This window comes from Hemitrygon akajei, chromosome 4 (genome assembly GCF_048418815.1).
Source record: "Hemitrygon akajei chromosome 4, sHemAka1.3, whole genome shotgun sequence".
NCBI lineage: Eukaryota > Metazoa > Chordata > Chondrichthyes > Myliobatiformes > Dasyatidae > Hemitrygon > Hemitrygon akajei.
In genome coordinates, this window is record NC_133127.1 from 195,761,513 (window position 1) to 195,782,027 (window position 20,515).

The 20,515-nt window shown below is 49.4% G+C and overlaps 1 protein-coding gene across 5 annotated transcripts in view; it reads right to left on the bottom strand.

Annotated features, from left to right (window-relative positions):
- LOC140727089 (arf-GAP with Rho-GAP domain, ANK repeat and PH domain-containing protein 1-like) overlaps positions 1–20,515 on the bottom strand; it is a 287,466-nt gene that overhangs the window by 26,614 nt on the left and 240,337 nt on the right. For all 5 annotated transcript variants that reach the window (XM_073044336.1, XM_073044338.1, XM_073044337.1 and 2 more), the window contains 10 exons: positions 17,284–17,386; positions 16,169–16,361; positions 14,558–14,603; positions 12,990–13,153; positions 10,470–10,685; positions 9,660–9,765; positions 5,137–5,284; positions 4,024–4,110; positions 2,766–2,834; positions 746–863 (listed from right to left, as the gene is read on the bottom strand). In XM_073044336.1, the coding sequence (XP_072900437.1) occupies positions 746–863; positions 2,766–2,834; positions 4,024–4,110; positions 5,137–5,284; positions 9,660–9,765; positions 10,470–10,685; positions 12,990–13,153; positions 14,558–14,603; positions 16,169–16,361; positions 17,284–17,386 (1,250 nt within the window). The remainder of the gene's footprint in view (positions 1–745; positions 864–2,765; positions 2,835–4,023; positions 4,111–5,136; positions 5,285–9,659; positions 9,766–10,469; positions 10,686–12,989; positions 13,154–14,557; positions 14,604–16,168; positions 16,362–17,283; positions 17,387–20,515) is intronic.

Here is a 20,515-nt window from a genome sequence, read left to right on the forward strand (position 1 = left end):
TGGGTTAGGGGCTGGTCACTCATGTCGCTGCTGCCCTCTAGCGTTCACTTCGTGAAAGACAAGCTGGATCAGCAACTGTATTAACATGTGATGAGGAACTGTTGCAGGCTTGTTCTTGCAGAAACCTGGCTCTAAGACTAAACATCCCATGCACCACAAATTTGCAGGTCATGACACTCAGGGACTTGGGCTATATCATTTTTTGTGACTTCATTTTTTTCTGCTATTATAACTATATGTGTTGTGTGCTGTTGGCACTGTGCTTTGCACCTTGGCCCCAAAGTAACACTGTTTCATTTTGATATATTCATGGCTACAATTGAATGAGTTAAACGAACTTTACCATGTTCTGCCTGTGCAATGATTTGATCTGCGTAGAATCAGAAAAGTACAGCATTGAAACAGGCCCTTTGGCCCATCTAGTCCATGATGAATCATTTAAACTGCCTGCTCCCTTCGACCTGCACTGGGACCTCAGCGCTCCATATCCCCTCCGTCCTGGTACCGATCCAACATGTAAGACAAGCTTTTCACTGTATCTTGGTACAATGCATTTTACTGTATGTTTCAATATTTTGATGTAGGTGTGACACAAAGCAAACCTTAACCTTATCAATGAACAATATAAATTCAGCTTCTCTCTCCACAGAGGCTGCCTGACTTGTCTTCAGCATTTTCTGTCGGTTACTCTTGTGTATGTTACATACAGGATGGGGGGGGGGGGGGAATAAAAAACTAAACTGACCCATTTCCTCCCGGTCGATCACCTCAAAGCAACACCAGTTGTCCTTCTCTTTGGTGCTCAACTTGCGAAGATACAAAACTTCATTGGTCAACTCCTGCGCCGTCATGGTGGCCGGGACCTGAGGAGAGGGAGAGAGAGGGGGAGAATGAGAGCATACCCCACTGAACCGTTCAGAGTTCTGTGCAGCTGAAGTTTCCCCGACAGCATAATTGGATTGAAATGTCTAAAACCAGAGGGCATGCATTGAATTGAATCGACTTTATTACTTATATCCTTCACATACATGAGGAGTAAAAATCTTTACGTTACGTCTCCATTTAAATGTGCAATGTATAATTTATAGTAATTTGTAATAAATAGTATGTACAACAGGACAGTCAATACAACATAGAAATACACTGTATCAGCGTGAATTAATCAGTCTGATGGCCTGGTGGAAGAAGCTGTCCTGGAGCCTGTTGCTCCTGGTTTTTATGCTGTGGTACTGTTTCCTGGATGGTAGCAGCTGGAACAGTTTGTGGTTGGAGTGACTCGGGTCCCCAATGATCCTTCGGGCCCTTTTTACACACCTGTCCTTGTAAACGTCCTGAATAATGGGAAGTTCACATCTATAGATGCGCTGGGCTGTCTGCACCACTCTCTGCAGAGTCCTGTGATTGAGGGAGGTACAGTTCCCACACCAGACAGTGATGCAGCCAGTCAGGATGCTCTCAATTGTGCCCCTGTAGAAAGTTCTTAGGATCTAGGGGCTCATACCAAACTCCTTCAACTGTCTGAGGTGAAAGAGGTGCTGCTGTGCCTTTTTCACCACCCAGCCAGTATGCAGAGACCTGATGAGATCCTGGGTGATGTTTATGCCAAGGAGTTTAAAGCTGTTCACCCTCTCAACCCCAGATCCATTGATGTCAATAGGGGTTAGTCTGTCTCCATTCCTCCTGTAGTCCACAACCAGCTCCTTTGTTTTTGCAACATTGAGGGAGAGGTTGTTTTCTTGACACCACTGTGTTAGGGAGTTGACTTCTCTGTAGGCTGCCTTGTTAATATTTGAGATTAGGCCAATGAGTGTAGTGTCATCAGCAAATTTAATTAGCAGATTAGAGTTGAGGGTGGCGACACAGTCATGGGTATACAGAGAGATGGGGGGGAGAGAGATGGGGGGGAGAGAGATGGGGGGGAGAGAGATGGGGGGGAGAGAGATGGGGGGGAGAGAGATGAGGGGGAGAGAGATGGGGGGGAGAGAGATGGGGGGGAGAGAGATGGGGGGGAGAGAGATGGGGGGGAGAGAGATGGGGGGAGAGAGATGGGGGGGAGAGAGATGGGGGGGAGAGAGATGGGGGGGAGAGAGATGGGGGGGAGAGAGATGGGGGGGAGAGAGATGGGGGGGAGAGAGATGGTGGGAGAGAGATGGTGGGAGAGAGATGGTGGGAGAGAGATGGTGGGAGAGAGATGGTGGGAGAGAGATGGTGGGAGAGAGATGGTGGGAGAGAGATGGTGGGAGAGAGATGGTGGGAGAGAGATGGTGGGAGAGAGATGGGGGAGAGAAATGGGGGAGAGAAATGGGGGAGAGAAATGGGGGAGGGAGAGAGATGGGACAGTAGGACAACTGGAAGCGTGGTGACACTTGTGAATTTTCCAGCACATTCCTCACACGGAGTTGGTCATTGATGCAAATGTTGCATTCACTACACATTTCGATCTGCATACAAACAGATTAACCTTAGACAAGAGAGTCTGGAAATACACAGTGACACACACAAAATGCTCGAGGAACTCAGCAGGTCAAGAACATTGATAAATTCTGGCATCATCCCCCTTCCTTTCTCATCCTGATGAAGGGTCCCGGCCAGAAATATCGTCAGTTTATTCCACTCCTCAGACGCTGCCTGACCTGCTGAGTTCCTCCAGCGTTTTGTGTGCATTGCTGACAAGTAAATCTGAATAGATGAGAATGTGAAAGCTTCCCACTGTATCCCAGTATCTGCCACGGTTATAAACCAATAACCAGTCACCACTGACCCACCTTTAGACTCAACTCACAATCCTCCTTCTTCTCCTCCAGGTAGACGGTGCAGATGAAGTCCCCAGCATTCTGCAGGGAGGGAGTAAGCGCACAATATCAGGTTGGCAGCATGTCTGGTACCCTGGACCCTGCTCCAACTCCCAATCATTGACCCCAGCTCGATCGCCATCTAGCCTTAGCCCATCTAGACTGTAGCTCGATCCTTGGTCAGTGTGAAACCAGACCAGCCCTGGTCACTGACTTCTGTCTGACCCTGGTCTGTCTAGATGCTGTCTTGACCACTGATTACCAAACTCCATTTCTCTAGACCCCCCCCAGACGCTCGCAAATGTCTCTAGGTATACTAGGGAGAGCATTCTAACTGGCTACATCACCGTCTGGTCTGGAGGGGCCACTGCACAGGATCGGAAAAAGCTGCAGAAAGCTGTAAACTCAGCCAGTTCCATCATGGTCACTGGCCTCACCAGCATCCAGGACATCCTTCAAAATTTGATGCCTCAAAAAGGCAGCGCCCATCATTAAGGACTCCCGTCACCCAGGACATGCCCTCTTCTCATTGCTAACATCAGGGAGGGGGTACAGGAGCCTGAAGACACACACTCAACGATTCAGGAACAGCTTCTTCCTCTCTCTCATCAGATTTCTGAACGAGTCGCGGACCCATGCACACTACTTCACTATTTTTTTCTGTTTCTTTGCACTAATTTATATATAGATATAATTTTTATTATTATGTATTGCCATGTATTGTTGCTACAAAACAAATTTCATGATAAATGTGGGTGATATTGAACCTGATTCTGATCCCAGCCTGACCTCTGATCACTGACCCCTGCCTGACCTCTGATCACTTACTCCTGTCTTGACCCCTGCCTGACCTCTGATCACTGACCCCTACCTGACCCCAGTCTGTCTGCATGCTGACCTGTCTGGCTTACGTTCACCCCTCCCCATCGGATATCACAGACCAAACTCTGCCTTCCTTCCTGACCACAGCCAGCAGAAGCCAGATTTCCCCCAGGGTGGGGAGGCGATCACCACCACGTGCCTATCCTCAGGATAAGCCTTTGCCAGGGGGAGGGGAGGGACGTGGATGGCACAGAGTCAGTAGTGGGTGCCCGGGTGGTTGGCCTCAGTGACTCCACACTCCCCTCACTCCCACCACCCCCCTCCACACAGAGGGGAGATCCCAGACTCAGGAGCAGGGTAGAGGGGAAAGTTGCCCCTCCCTCCATCAGTGCAGGGGGACACACCTCACCTGGCCAGACTGCATCAGCGGGGCGTCCCGGAGACGGATGATACTAACGATCTCATCCAGCTGTCGCTTCAGCTGATGTTCGTCCACCTGCGAGGGGAAGGAAAGGGTTAATTCTCTGTGAGCCATCATTATCCCAATCAACAGGGTCCACAATGTGGGGGAAGGAAAGTATTAACTCTCTGTGCAACGCCATTACCCCAATCAACGGGGGTCCACATGGCGAGGGAAGGAATGGGTTAACTCTCCATGAGCCACCATTCAACTGGGGTCTACACAGCGGGGGGGGGGGGGGGGGAGAGAAAGGGTTAACATCTGTCCAATGCCATTTCCCATGAGTTGGGTGGGGAGGCAAGAGTGTGAACACTGCAATTACCCCCATCAATAGGGGTCCGGTGGGTGGGAACAGGTTTATGTCCATGGTCTGTCAATCCCCCCATCCACGGGGGTCCTCAGGGAAGGTGTCGATAAGATTAGCAGTCTCTGTAACACACACGCACACACAAAATTCAGGAGGAAATCAGTAGATTAGGCAGCATCTGTGGGAATGAATAAACAGTCAATGTTTTGGCCAAAGACCCTTCATCGGGACCGGAAAGGAAAGGAATGTGTGGGTGGGGAGTGACAGTGGTGGGAGACACGGTGTGGATGGGAGGGGGCGCCCCAGAGGGGGTGTTGGAGATGGAGATGGGAGTTAAGAAAAGGGAGAAAGTGATAAGAGATGGAAGTGTTTTGAACATGGGAGGGGCGGCGATGGGGGAATTTGGAGATGGGAGGGGCGACAACGGGGGATTTGGAGATGGGGGCGACAATGGGGGATTTGGAGATGGGAGGGGCAACAACGGGGGATTTGGAGATTGGAGGGGCGACAATGGGGGATTTGGAGATGGGAGGGGCAACAATGGGGGATTTGGAGATGGGAGGGGGAGGGGCTGATGAAGATGGGATAGGAGATTGTAATGGGGAGTGGGGATGAGGATTTTGGGTTTGTTGATGAGAGAAGGTGATGGAGATGGGAGGTGGTAACAGAAATGGGACAGCGGTTTGGAACATTGGGTTAAGAAGGCACTCGGGACGAGGGAAGAGTTGATGAAACCCCACAGGTGAGTCACTCACGTTGAAGAGCACGATGAAGTGATTGATGAGATCCTCGACCACTCGGCCCACCTTGTTGTCCTGCCCATCTGTCTGGAAGAGTGTGGGCCCGAAAACAATGGCCAGATTGTGCGTGGTCATCTGGTTCTTTTCGGAGACCTTCTGTACACTGCAACAGAAACCAGTTCATCACTCAGCCACCGCATAGAACCTTCCCCAGGGACCCACCTCACCTCGTCCTGCAAGACACCTGTCCACCTCAAGCTGGAAATTTACACCTGACCACCTGCTGTGACTCCTTCTCTTGATGACACCATCCTCACCACCCCACCATCTGATGACCTTATAACCTTGGACACCAAAAGAATAGGACTCAACACATCTGTGGAGGGGAATAAACAGTTAATATTTTGGGCTGAGACCCTCCATCAAATCTGGAAATGAAGGGGGAGGGGGGGAGATGGGACGGAGTTAAAGATAGCAGGAGATAGGTGCGACCAGGTGAGGGGGTAGGTGGGTAGGGGAAGGGTGTGAAGTGAGAAGCTGGGAGGCGATAGGTGGAAGAGGTAGGTGATAGGTAGAAGATGGAGGAATCTGACAGGAGAGGAGAGTGGAACATGGGAAAAAGGGAAGGAGGAGGAAAAGCTGAGGGAGGTGATGGGAAGGTGAGGAAAAGAGAAGTGGTGAGAGGGTAACCAGAATGAGGAATGGAGAAAGAGAGGAGACAGGGAAGAAATTACCAGAAGTTTTCAAAACGTTGAGGACCAACAGGCCTATACTCTTCTGTACTCTTTCTTTTCTAAGTTCTATATTAAATCAACGTTCATGCCATCTGGTTAGTGGCTACCAGATGGAATGCAAGACAATGCTCCTTCAACCTGAGTTTAGCCTCATCGTGACAGTCAAGGAGGCCATGGAGAGTGCTGATGAAGTGTCTCGGCCCAAAATGTTGACTATTTATTCCTCTCCATAGACGCTGCCTGACCTGCTGTATTTGTGTGCTTTGCCTTAGGTAGACATGTCCAAATGGGAATGGAAATGGGTGGCCACCAGGAAATGCTGCCTTTTGCATTGGACAGGGTAGAAGGCAGGATCTCCCATATATGAAATGGTGAAATTGTGACCTCCCAATCTACCTCGTCACAGCCCTTACACCTTGCTGTCTGCCTGCACTGCACCTTCTCATAGCTGTAACACTCTATTCTGCGTTCTGTTTCCCTTTTGTACTCAATGCACTTATCTATGGAATAGCAAAAATCACGGCGAAGTTCACTGGAGTCTCCCCCTCCCCCCCAACTGTGACATTTACCGGGAGCGTTGCAGACGAAGGGCCAGGAGCATTGTTGAGGATCCCTACCACCCATCCCACAACCTCTTTGACCCACCACTGTCAGGGAGGAGGTACAGGAGCATCAGGAGTAGGACTGCCAGACTGGGTAACAGCTTCTTCCCTCAGGCTGGGAGACTAATAGATACCCTGTCACCATCGAGGTCTTGTCACCAGGACAGTGAGCTGTTTACTGTTTACTCTTCAGACGCATTTTGAATGATTTTTATTAACTTATTTATGAAAATATTTTGTTTTATGGCAATATTTTGTTTTGTGCGCTATGTGTGATCTGGAGGAACATAGTTTCCTTTGGTTGTATATATGTAAGGTCAGATGACAAACTTCAGCTTGAAAAGGCAGGCAAATGAAAGATTTTCACTGTATCTCAGCAGATATGACAATAAAGCAATTACCCTTTAGCCCATTATGCAGTGCTAGCCCCTCTGTCTGTCTACACTAATCCCACCTGCCTACATTATGACTGTATGCTCCTGTGCCTTGTTTAAGTGTCTGTCCAAATGCCTCAGACACAAAGACTGTACCCGATTCCAACACCTCCTCTGGCAGCAAGTTCCACACATCATCCACTCTGTGTATAAGAACATCGCGAGGGAATACTACATTGATATTTAACCAAGATATTCCCACCCTCCCCTGCACTCTCTCTCTCATCGGATTCAAGTTCAAGTATATTGTCGTTCAACTGTACACGAGACACCAGGGTAGAATAGTGGTTAGCACAACACTTTACAGTACCAGCAACCCAAGTTCAATTCCCACTACTGTCTGTAAGGAGTTAGTACATTGTCCCCTGCGAGCATATGTGTTTCCTCCGGGTGCTCCGATCTCCGCCCTCAGTCCAAAGACGTCCCAGTCAGTGGGTTAATTGGTCATTGTAAATTGTCCACGGTTAGTCGGGGGATTATTGAGTGGCGCGGTTCAGAGGGACAGAAGGGTCTGTTCCACACTGTATCACAATAAATTAATATGTACACAAACAAAACTACTCCTCTGCACAACTCACACACATCAAGTAATATTACCAGAAATAAATTTACAAATATAAAATTTCATTTCAGAAGGTCGACATTTAGCATAAAATGCACGTGTTACACAAGTTAAGTAAACAGTATAACGCTACGTTTGACAGCAAAATGGGAGCTTGTTCATACAAAAGACAACACTGTAAGCAGTCTATACATTCTCCATGACACCATGTGGGTTTCCCCCAAATTCCAAAGACGTACACGTTAGGGTCAGTGAGTTGTGGGCAGGCTAGGTTGGTGCCAGAAGTATAGCAACACTTGTGGGCTGCCCCCAGCACACCCTTGGGCTGCGTTGGTTGTTGACGCAGAAGACACATTTCACTTTATCCTTCAGTGTATGTGTGTCAACTAAAGCTAATCTTTATTTTTTGATAATGTAGCATTCTCTCCCTGATCAGACGTGCTTGTACAGACGTACTGTCGGAAGTATCCTGACTGGTTGTATCACGGGGTCTGGTAAGGCAATCTGAATGCACGGGGACGTAAGAAATTGCAGAGAGCAGTGGACTCAGTTCAATACACCCTTGCCTCCATTGGGAGTATCTGCTGAAGGCACTGCCCAAGGCGGCAAAACCCACCATCTGGGCCATGCCATCTTCTTGCAGCTACTGACAGAAGCCTGAAGTCCCACACCACTAGGTTCAGGAACAGCTTCAACCATTCAGTTCTTGAACTGGCCGACACAACCCTAATCATGACAGTTTTACAACTCCACGGTCACTTTGCACTCCACTGGGTTTGTTTTTATTCTAATTACTTTTGTCAAATTTAGGCCTGTAATTTAAACTATCGTTAAATCCTCCTGTTACCCACAGTTGAACATCTTTTCCTGTTCTGTTTCCATCACAGAACCTTTCCTCAGCTGGACAACCCAGCGAGTCCCCAGACTGAGGAGAAGCAGGTATTGCCCCCTACCTCCCCCCGTGGACTTTGGAGGCCCCCGGCCAAGAATGAAGATTTAAAGATCAGTTTCATTCGCCCTGTGTACATTAAAAGATACAGTGAAGTGTGTCATTTGCATCAACGACCATCACAGTCCAAGAATGTGTTGGCAGCAGCCCACTTGTCGCAATGTTTCTGGCACTAACAGCACGTCCACAAGTTACTAGCCTCAACCGGTACGTCTTCGGAATGTGGGAGGAAACCAGAGCACCCGGAGGAAACCCGCACAGTCACTAGAAGTGTTATGACACGGCAACAATGAATATAGAATTGAGACAGGTTTCTTTAAAATAAATAAAACATTTATTAAACACTGCTCAATAAAAAATGAAAAGTAAACACACGACTAACTTAACCGGAAGTTAACTGCTATACAGCAACTCAAACAGTTCTTAAAGAGATAAATGCGAACACAGTTCTTAAAAGTGGTAAATGCAAAAGTCCAATTGATTTACAGTCAGTTAGGAGAGATTTTCCTGAAGTAACGAATTCCTCGACGACGTGACATTACTGCTGATCCCAGCCGAAATATGCCTTCCCTGAAGGATTTATGACGAAGGAAATAAAAACGGCTTAAAGGAACTGACCTTACTTGGCGAATAACGCTGCACCCAGCCCTTTCTGCTTTCACAGTGCAGGGGCTATCTTGGATGCAGGTTACTACCTTCCGAATGAGGTTTCAATAAGGTCGATCCTGTACTACCGCTGACCACACCAACTTTACTTGATCTTTTGGGTTTTCCGTACTTCGATAAATTCTTCACTCTCCGACTGAATTGCAAAGGTAGAAACTAAACCACAACTGGCAGTGTTCGGTGAAACTGCCGGCAATAACTCCACTTTCAAACAAAACTGCATCATGAAATCAAATTCGCAGCAGAACGGAGTAACTGACGAATTAAACCACGAACTGACCTGTGTCACAGCAAGGCTTTCCCGTTTTATACCTGTTGAAACAGGCCATCACATGACTTCTCACTGGCTGGAAAATTACATCATGTGACCTCACACCGGCAGGAAATTACATCACCCCACCATCACAAGACCATTACATCATGCTCACCAGATACTCAATTACACCATGGTCATGAGGCAGTCACAAGATACGCACGGGGTATGTAACAGAAGAATGTACCAACTCCTTACAGACAGTGGAGGGTAACAGCGTTACGCTAACTGCTACACTTCCAAGTTGCTCTTGCCCATGTTGAAGTGTTGGTGCTTACCAGTAGAGGTGGTTGATCAGAGCTTTGAGGGTGGCGCGGTTGACCTTGGGCAGGTTAGCGGCGAGCTTCTGGTACTGCTGAACCTTCATCCACTCATCGGGAATCACTGGGGTGGACAGAAAGCAGACAAACCGTCAACAACAACCTATTCCAACACGGAGTATCGGGCTGCGGGAACCACTGTGATCAAATCTGCACTCCCACAAGCCAAGATGTGATGGAGGGCTCACGACTGTAGTCAGTCCGAACTCGGGGAAAGGAATTCTTGATCTCAATGCGCTGGATAGGAGTCATGTATTTTTATTTAAAGACACAGCATGGTAACAGGTCCTTCCAGCCCAACGAGCCCGTGCTGCCCAATTACACACATGGGGGGGGCAATTAACCTACGAACCAGCATGTCTTTGGAATGCGGGAGGAAACTGGAGCCCTCAGGGGAAACCCATGCAGTCACGGACAGGTTAAACCCAGGTTGCTGGCGCTGTAATAGCGTTACACGAACCGCTACGCCAGACTGTGACGTTCAATCCCAGCATCCTCTGTAAGGACTTTGCATGTCCTCCCCATGGAATGTGTGGGTTTCCTGCAGGTGCCGCAATTTCCTCCCACAGTCCAAAGACGAGCCGGTTAGCAAGTTAATGGGTCATTGTAGACTGTCCTGTGATTAGGCCAGGGTCAAACAGGTGGGTTGCTGTGTGGTGGGGCTTGATGGGCCAGAAAGGCCCGTACTGTGCTGTCCTGCGTTCTGTTGTCTGATCCCAGCTCAACCTCCCCTGTGTAGTGTCCTGAGCACGAGGAGCGCGTTCGTACTTGATGTATGGAGCCAGTCTTGGTACACGTTGTCAGTGAAGATGCTCTCCCTGATACTCTCCCTGAAGAACCGTTTCAAAGTGTTGGACACATCGTCAACTTGATGCTCTCCTTCCCTCAACCGCACGCCACGAGCATTCTTCAGGAATAGCTCCAGCAGGTTGGTGGTCTTCGATTTCTGCCCGCTCTTCCTGTAGATGCCTTCAGAAGTTAAACCTGCAGAGTGGACGGCATCATACAATTAAAGGAGAACAATATCACCCAGTCCCTACCCTTCCCTCCATCTGCTCATCTCTGGGCCTGTACTCACTGGAGTTTAGAAGAATGATGCTGAGATCTCAATGAAACCTACCGAATATTGAAAGGTCTTCCTAGAGTGGATGTGGAGAGATTGTCTACAACTTGTGGAGGATGTGCCAGCATTGGAGTCAGTCGAGAGATAGATCTCAAGAATGATCTCAGCAATGGAAATATGAGAAGCATTTGATGGCTCTAAGCTGGAGGTTAGAAGAATGTGGGGTCAAACTCATTGAAGCCTATCGAATGGTGAAAGGACTCAACAGAGTGGATGTGGATAGGATGTTTCCTGTGGTGGGAGAGTCTAGGACCAGAGGACACAGAGAGAGTGAATGTGGAGAGGGTGTTTCCTATGGTGGGGGAGTCTAGGACCAGAGGACACAGATAGAGTGGATGTGGAGAGGATGTTTCCTATAGTGGGGGAGTCTCGGACCAGAGGACACAGATAGAGTGGATGTGGAGAGGATGTTTCCTATAGTGGGGGAGTCTCGGACCAGAGGACACAGATAGAGTGGATGTGGAGAGGATGTTTCCTATAGTGGGGGAGTCTCGGACCAGAGGACACAGATAGAGTGGATGTGGAGAGGATGTTTCCTATAGTGGGGGAGTCTCGGACCAGAGGACACAGATAGAGTGGATGTGGAGAGGATGTTTCCCATAGTGGGGGAGTCTCGGACCAGAGGATACAGATAGAGTGGATGTGGAGAGGATGTTTCCTATAGTGGGGGAGTCTCGGACCAGAGGACACAGATAGAGTGGATGTGGAGAGGATGTTTCCTATAGTGGGGGAGTCTCGGACCAGAGGACACAGATAGAGTGGATGTGGAGAGGATGTTTCCCATAGTGGGGGAGTCTCGGACTAGAGGACACAGATAGAGTGGATGTGGAGAGGATGTTTCCTATAGTGGGGGAGTCTCGGACCAGAGGATACAGATAGAGTGGATGTGGAGAGGATGTTTCCTATGGTGGGGGAGTCTAAGACCAGAGGACACAGCCTCAGAATAGAGGGATGTCCTTTTGGAACAGAGATGAGGAGGAATTTCTTTAGCCAAAGAGTGGTGAATCTGTGGAATTCTTTGCCACGGGCAGCTGTGGAGGTCAAGTCTTTACATACATTTAGAGCAGAGGTTGACAGATTCTTGATTAGTCAGAGCTTGAAGGGATACAGGGAGAAGGCAAGAGATTGGGGCTGAAGAGGAAAATGGATCAATCATGGTGAAATGGTGGAACAGACTCAATGGGCCAAATGGCCTAACTCTGCTTTTACATGTTATGGTCTTGGAACCCATTTAAAGAAAACCCCACACATCAAGACCATTTCTCCAGCATCCAAATGCCCAGCTCTGGTGAGCAAACGTTCAAGTTGCCGTACCAAACCACAATGCAACCAGGCAGGGCACGTTCAACAGAGAAGCTGCAGAAGACTTCTCAGTGTTCATTCAAGGTGTCATAACAACAACCCCCTTTCTGCTCAATGTCAAAGGAGTTGGTCATTGACTTCAGGAAGGCCGAAGGTACACATCCTCCTGTCTACAGAGACAACGTTGAGGTTGAGAGCTCCAACTTCCTCGGAGTGAACATCACCAATAACCTGTCCTGCTCCAACCACAGACGCCATGGCCATGAAAGTTCTCTCGTGCCTCTCCTTCCTCAGGAGGCTAAAGAAATTTACCGTGTCCCCATTGACCCTCACCAATGCTTAATCGATGCACCTCAGAAAGCATCTTATCCATAAAACCACAGGAGCAGAATTAAGTCATTGAATGTGTTCCACCATTGCATCACAGCTGACTTATATCTTCAACACCATTCGCCTGCCTCACCGTGGCCGCTGACACTCAGACTAATCACGAATCTATCAATGGCAACACGAGTGAATCTGCAGATGCTGGAAATAAATAAAAACACAAAATGCTCCCCTCCTGATGAAGGGTTTCAGCCCGAAACATCGTTATTACCTCCTCCCATAGATGCTGTCTGGCCTGCTGAGTTCTGCCAGCATTTTGTGTTTTTACGAATCTATCAATCTCTGCTTTATCCAGATGGATTTCGATCTGGTGCGGCAACTGCTCTGTCTGAGACTGCAAGAAACCGCAGAGCATTGCGGCCACAGCTCAGCACATCATGAAAACCAGCCTCCCCTCCATGGACTCTGCCTATACTTCTTGATGCCTCGGTAAAGCAGCCAACCCACCCCGGACATTCTCTACGTCAGCGGCTCACCGTACTGAGTGATGTATGCCACACAGCGATCCACCAGAACAGGGATGTCCTCGTCTGTCAACTGCTGCTCAGACAATGTGTTCCCGGTGCTGCCCGCTGCCTTCTGGATGGCCGCTGCCCATCCCAGGAAGTCCAGCTTCCTTTCGGATTGGATGTACAGAGTCCTGGGTGGGGCAGGGCGGGGAGGGGAGAGAAGACAAGGGAAACTATCACTGGGAGTTTGAAACACTCACCGAACACTGGATTACGTTCCTCTGCGGCTGCACTGGTGTGTGATGGGGAACTGCTGCGAGCTCGATCTTGCAGAAACCTGGCTCCAGGACAACATCCCATCCACCATCAATCTACAGGCCATGACGCTCAGGGACTTGGGCTGTAGATACTCTGTGTGACCGTACGTCTTCGCTATCATAACTACACGTGCTGAGTTTTGCACTGCGGCCCTGGAGGAACGCTGTTTCACTGGGATGACTGAGTGACAATTGAACTTGAAGCACCACAGTGCCTCCTCCACCCAGTGACAAGGGAGATTGGGGAAGTGATGAGGGGATGGAGAGGGAAGGAAAAGGAGAGGGAAAATGGGAGAGGAGAGGTAGACTGTGATAAGGGGAGATGGGAGCCAACATTGGAGAGCACAGTAGAGCAGCGGTTAGCGTAATGCTATTACTGCACGGATAATTCCGCCACTGTCTGGTTGGGTGAGACCAGCACCAGAGGTCATGGGTTAAGGGAGAAAGGTGAAATGTTAAAGGGGAACCTGAGAAGGAACATCTTCACTCAGAGGGTGGTGAGAATGTGGAACGAGCTGCCAGTAATAGTGGCGGATGTGGGTTCGATTTCAATGTTTAAGAGAAATTGGGTAAAGGTGCATGGACGGAACAGGCGGGGAAGGCTATGGTCTGAGTGCAGATGGATGGGACTAAGCAGATTAATAGCATGGCATGGAGTGGATGGGCCGAACGGCCTGTCTCTGTGCTGTAGCGTTCTATCACTAAATCGGAGGGCGGGGGGTGTTGGGGAATGTTAGGGGGAAACCAAGTAGAGGATGCTCACTGGTGACGGTTTGCAGAGAGGAGGGGGAGTGGGAAGACAATAGGGGGAGGGCAGATCAGACACAGGGAGGGGAGGGAGGGCAGGAAGCAAGAGATGAGGGCGCAGGAGGAGAATGGAGAAAAGATAGTATGAAGGAAAAGTAAGGAGGCAGAGGAGTGAGGAAAGGGGAGACAGAAAAGGGGCAAGAAGGAAAAGGAAATAGATGGGTGGATGAGATGGAGGGGAGAAGAGGAAAGGGAGGGAAGAAAGAAGTAAAGTAGAAAGAGGGAGGATGAGGAGAGTGGGAAGGAGGGTTAAGAAGGAAGGAAGGGCAAGGAAAAAGGGGAAGAAGGGAGAGGAGTAGGGTAGGAAGAGGGGCAGGAGGTTGGGAAGGAGGAGGATGATCTGAGGGAGGGGTAAGAAGGGAGGGAGGAGGAAGAAAAGGGGAGAAGGGAGAGGAGGAGGGTAGGAAGAGGGAGGAGAAGACTGGGAGGGAGAAGGAGAGTAGGAGGGAGGAGGGGCTTAGTTGCACTCACCGCCTCTTCTCCACCAATACCAGCACCCCGTGGTCAGCCTGCTCCGCTGTAACACAACAAAGAGAGGGTGAACCGAAGATCGCTTCCACAAGCTAACCAACCGCAACGCACCCATTCACCGAACCGAGGCACGGACCCAGAGGACAGGATCCCGAGTGGAAGAGAAATGGGGAAGTCCTTCCCAGCCGGATGTACAGAGTCCCGGCCAGGGATCAAACATGGCAAACAACCAATCCCAATGGGCTGGCAATGCTCCCCATGGGATCTTCCTGTGCCCATAAGACACACCTCCATTACAATGTACATACCCCAGAGGCGGGGAGAAAGACATTTCAGTGTCAAGTGGAAGTGTAAGCAAGCATGCACTTTAACCTCACTGCATCATGGGATGTGACCAGTCCCAGACAAACGCAGAGAGCTATGCTTGTTCTCAAGCCTGGAAGAGCAGAGGGCTGTGGGGAAATAGAAACTCAAGGGAGACCCTGGGCCAGGATAGGTGGCTTACACAAAAGAACAGTGTCTGACGAGCAGGAAGCTGGGGGAAGATGGGACGAGGGAGGGGTAATACAAGGGAAAGAGCACAGAGATGTCTAAAATACTGGTTCCACCACACTCTGCAGCACTGAATGCAATTCTGGTCACTTCATTACAGAAAGCACGTGGAGGTACTGGAGAGGGTCCAGGATGCTGACCGGTTAGACAGGCCGGACATACTTGGGTTGATTTCTCTGCAGCAGTGGAGGCTGACGGGAGATCCGATACAGGTTTATAAGCTCATGCAAGGCATTGACAGATAGACAGCCGGCATCTTTTACCAGGGATGAAAATACTGAAGGATGTAGGTTTAGGATGAGAGAAGGAAATTGAAAGGAGATGCGTGGGGGACATTTTTATTGTGACAGAGGTGGGAAGCAGATACAATATGATAGAGGCATTTCAATGGGCAGGGGGTGGGGAGGCAGGGAGCGCGCGCAGGCAGGGTGGGGAGACGGGGGGCACACAGGCGGGGAGGCACAAAGCGCATGGGTGGGGTGGGGAGATATGGACAGTGCACGGGTAGAGAATGGAGAGGCATGGACAGTGCGTGCGGACAGAGAATTAGTTTAATGCAACATCGAGGTTGGGGAAAGACATTATGATCCGAAAGGCCTGTTCCTGTGCAATACTCTTATATGTTCTGTGTGGAGGGACTGGGAGATGAGGGTGAGTGGAGTTGCTGGAGAGGAGATGAGGGTAGGGGTGGTGGTTGGGGAGATGTGGGAATGGGAGAGGTGGGGCTGTGGGAATGAGGGATGTATGAGGAGGCATGACTGGGCATGGGGATGAGGGTTTGGTGAGTGTAGGGTAGTGAAGATGAGGGTGTGAGATATTGTGGCTTGGGAGATGACGGAGTGTGCAGACAGGGTGTTGAGGGTTGAGAAGTAGGGGAGATGTGGGAGAAGGGAGGCGGAGGAGGGGTGGTGTGGAGGTGGCGAGGGGGTGTCAAGGGGTTGTGGAAGTGGAGGATGGTATGGTTTGGAAGATGACAGGGAGTCCAGGTTTGGGGATTTGGCAGAGCGCAGGGTGAACGGAAGGCTCCGGAACAGAGACGGCCAGACAACCGGCCCTTACACAACTCCTGCAGCTTGCGAAGGTTGATGGCCTCCACCTTGTCCGAGTCCTCGGACCAGACAAAGAGCGTGGACTTCTCCAGCGCAAACCAGCCCACCTTGGCCCGCTCCAGGCTCAACCCGTCCTTGTAGAGCAGACGTCCAATCCGCTCAAAGTCATGGTCCATCAGGTCCACGGCCGGAGGGAGGAAGGACTGTGGGCAGAGAAGAGGAATGGTAGACATGGCAACCAGAATCAACACCTTCCAAAGTGAAGGGCACCCGAGGTAAAGGTCCCGACCCCACACACTGCCAGCAACACTTCCTAGACAGTGTACATTTACGCTGGCCATCATCCCCGTCACCTGCCCATCATCAATCACCTCCATCTCCCCTCACCTCCTCGTTCCCCCCTTGAAACCTTTCCTGTCCAAGCACTTTCCAGATATTGTCAACCACCTCCTCTGGAAGCTCAGTCCATATGTGGGCCACCCACTGGGCGAAAACGATGTCCCTCAGGTTCCTATTAAATCTCTCCTATCTCACCTTAAATCTGTGCTCTCTAGTTCTAGAAGAAGCCTGTGCTCATTCACATGTAATTTTAGACACCTCTACAAGATCACTCCTCATTATACTACACTCCAGAGAAAATACTCCCAACCTGCCCAATCTCTCTCCTTAACCGAGTCCCTCCCATGAGTCCATTTACCCAACTGATTAAGAGGGGCAACAGATCAACCACTGAGTGGTGGGGTGAAGGTACGTCTCTACCAAAAGAACTGTACGGCACTCTTGCCCTCCACTAGCCTGTATAGGTCACCTTTGGGCAAGGTGTAGCACCTGCTTGGCCCCTCAATAGGGTCATGTGAAGCCACGGGAGCAGGTGGTGGATGGTCGTACGAGCAGCCGGTGCAGATCACAAATCCTGGTTCTGCGACCACTGACCCCAGGCAGACAATCCCTGAAGAGCATGGATAATGTCTGGGGTCACCTGTCTTGCAACAACACTGCCCAGAAGAGGCAATGGCAAACCACTTCTGTAGAAAACTCCTGTAATTTAGTGTACAGCTCAGTGACAATGTACTCGTGTGGAGGTGTGCAAGGGACGTTAAGTAGCAAAGCCTCTCACAGCATTACCTTGGCAATGGACTTGACCCACTCTTTAATGGACTCTGCACTCTCAGTCCCAAACATGAACAGACGCTCTGGGTCCGTGAAAACCTCAAACGTGTGCTCAAACCTACAGGAAACAAAAGATTCCAAACACATTAGGTCAGCTAGAACAATCCCCCACTGTACACTCATTTCGTAAGGATCAAAATTCGAGATTATATCACGTGTACATTGAAACACAAGACTATAAGATCATAAGGCAGAAGAGCAGAATTAGGCCAATTGACACATCAAGTCAGCTCTGCCATTCCATCATGGCTGATTTATTACCCCTCTCAACCCCAATCGCCTGTCTTCTCCCCATAACCTTGGACACCCTGACTAATCAAGAACCTATCAAACTCAACTTTAATTATGCCCAGTGACTTGGACTCCACAGCCAATCGTGGAAATGAATTCCACAGATAGATAGATAGATAGATAGATACTTTATTCATCCCCATGGGGAAATTCAACTTTTTTTCCAATGTCCCATACACTTGTTGTAGCAAAACTAATTACATACAATACTTAACTCAGTAAAAAATATGATATGCATCTAAATCACTATCTCAAAAAGCATTAATAATAGCTTTTAAAAAGTTCTTAAGTCCTGGCAATTCATTGCCCTCTGGCTAAATAAATTCCTCTTCATCCCTCTTCTAAACGGCTGTGTCCTCTTTCATAGTGAAATGCATTGTTTGCGCTAACAACCAACACACTGGGGGCAGCCCGCAAAAGTCGCCACACATTCAGGTGCTAACATAGCATGCCCTCCATGCCTAGAAAAAAACACAGAAACCGAACAGACCAAGCCCATTCCTCCCTCTCGCCCACGTACATACATAGTCCTCTAACCCCAGAACAGGCCATCTTCTTCAGTTTCCCAGTGGACTCAGATGCACAGACACTGGGCCTCCGACATGCCCAGCAGACTCTCAGAGATTTGTAGGCTTTGAGTTCCAGCCAACAACCCTCGGGCCTCGATCCTCAGCAACGACCCCAGGACCCGCTGATCACTGAACACTAGCAGATGACAGGACTCCAGACACCAGGCCTCAAACTCACATCTCCCCATTTCGCAAACCTAGGGGGTCATTGGACCTCATTCCTCCTGCACACGTAGAACTCCAAGTCCAGAACTGCTAACAGCTCTGGCGTAGTATCAAACCAGATGACCCACGTCCATCGCAGGTCTTCAAACGTGGAGTGAAGACGTAGACTCCAGTATGAGCTCCAATTACCCGGTATCCCTGTCCCTAAACCCTAACCTGACCCCTAACTCCTCTCTCTGTCATCAGAATCATCCCTATGAACCCAAAAATAAACTGAGCCAAGTCCTGGATGGAGGCTGCAGCTGGACACCATCTTCATTGCTCATTAGTCACCAGAGAGCTGGGGAAAGGGAACAAATGGATCATTCATTTATTTTACTTAGTGATAAGGCAAAGAACAGACATTTCTGGTCCAACGAGTCACACTGCCCAGCAACCCACCTACTAACCTAGTCCACCCACCAACCTAGTCCAGGACAATTTACAATGACCAACTAACCTCCTAACTTTGGACTGTGGGAGGAAACCAGAGCACCACCAGGAGGACTTATAAACTCCTTACAGACAGAACTAGAATTGATCTCCAAACTCTTAACTGGGGACTGGGGGTGGGGGTGGGGGGCAGAGACAGAAATAGGTGGCAGAGCATGTTGCAATCATTATAGTGACCGGTTATCAAAAGGCTAAGTAACTAGTCAAAGCCTGGCAAATGGTGTTTGATATAAACACAAGAGGATCTGCAGATTCTGGAAATCTAGAGGAACAAACACAAAATGCTGCAGAAACTCAGCGGGTTATTCCCCTCCTGACTTGCTGAGCTCCTCCAGCGTTTTGTGTTTGTTCCTCTGGATCTGCAGCGTCTGCAGATTGGTGAGGGGGGGCGGGTGGTGGATAGGGAGTCCAAGCTGACAAGTGATAGGTGGAACCAGGTAGGTGGGGAAGGAGGGGAATGAAGTGAGAAGCTGGGAGGTGAACAGTGGGAAAGGTAAAGGGCGGGGGAGGAACTCTGACAGGAGGGGAGAAAGGGAAGAAGAGGCATCAGAGGGAAGTGATAGGTAGTTGAGGAGGATGGGAGAGAGGGGAATCAGAATGCGAAATGGAAAAAGAGAGAAAGTGGAGGGGGAAGAAACTACCAGAAGTTAGAGAAAGGTGTAAGGTCATACAGTTCAGTTAGAAACAGACTTTTATCTAAATGGAGAGGACAGATGAAGGACAGAAGGATTCATGTTCTCATACTTGAATTGCAGGTTGCAGGCTAGTTCAGCAAATGGTTGGAACATAGAATACAGAGTAGAACGATACAGGCCCTTCAGCCCGCAATGCATGTACTGACCTTTTAACCTACCCTAAGATCAATCTATCCCTTCCCTCCCACATAATCACCCATTTCTCTAGTATCCATGTGCTAGTTAAGAGTCTTTTAAATGTCCCAAATGTATCTGCCTCTATCACCCCCGCTGGCAGAGCATTCCATGCACCCACCACTCTCTGTGTAAAAAACTTTCCTCTGACGTCCCCCCTTAAAATATACTCCAGTCATGTTAAAATTATGCCCCCTTATACGAGCCATTTCTGTCCTGGGAGACCATCTCTGGCCGTCCACTCCATCTGTGCCGCTTATCATCTTGTACACCTCTATCAAGTCACCTCTCATCCTCCTTCATTCAAACAGAAAACTCCTAGCTTGCTCAGCCCATCAGGCAGGAGAATAGGTTTGAGAGGGATAATAAATCAGCCATGATGGAACGGTGAAGCAGACTCGATGGGCTGAATGGCCTAACTCTGGACCTATGCTTTGCAGTCTGAAGACCAGCATTGAAGTCAGTCTGGAAGAGAAGTATTAGCTAATACCAACAACAGAGATGCAGACAAGTTGCCACTGGTCAGAGAGTCCAAAAATGTACAACATGGTGGTGTAGCAGTTAGCGTAACGCTGTGCTGGACGAGCGATCGGGGTTCAATTCCCGTTACTGCGAGGAGGTTGTATGCTCTTCCTGTGACCACACGGGTCTTTCTCCAGGTGCTCCGGAATCCCCACCCCCCCCCCCCCCCCACACTTCAAAGACGTGCAGGTTAAGGTTAATAAATTGTGGCCATGCTGTGTTGGCACGAGAAATGTGACAACACTTGCCGGCTGCCCTCAGCTCATCCTCAGACTGAAC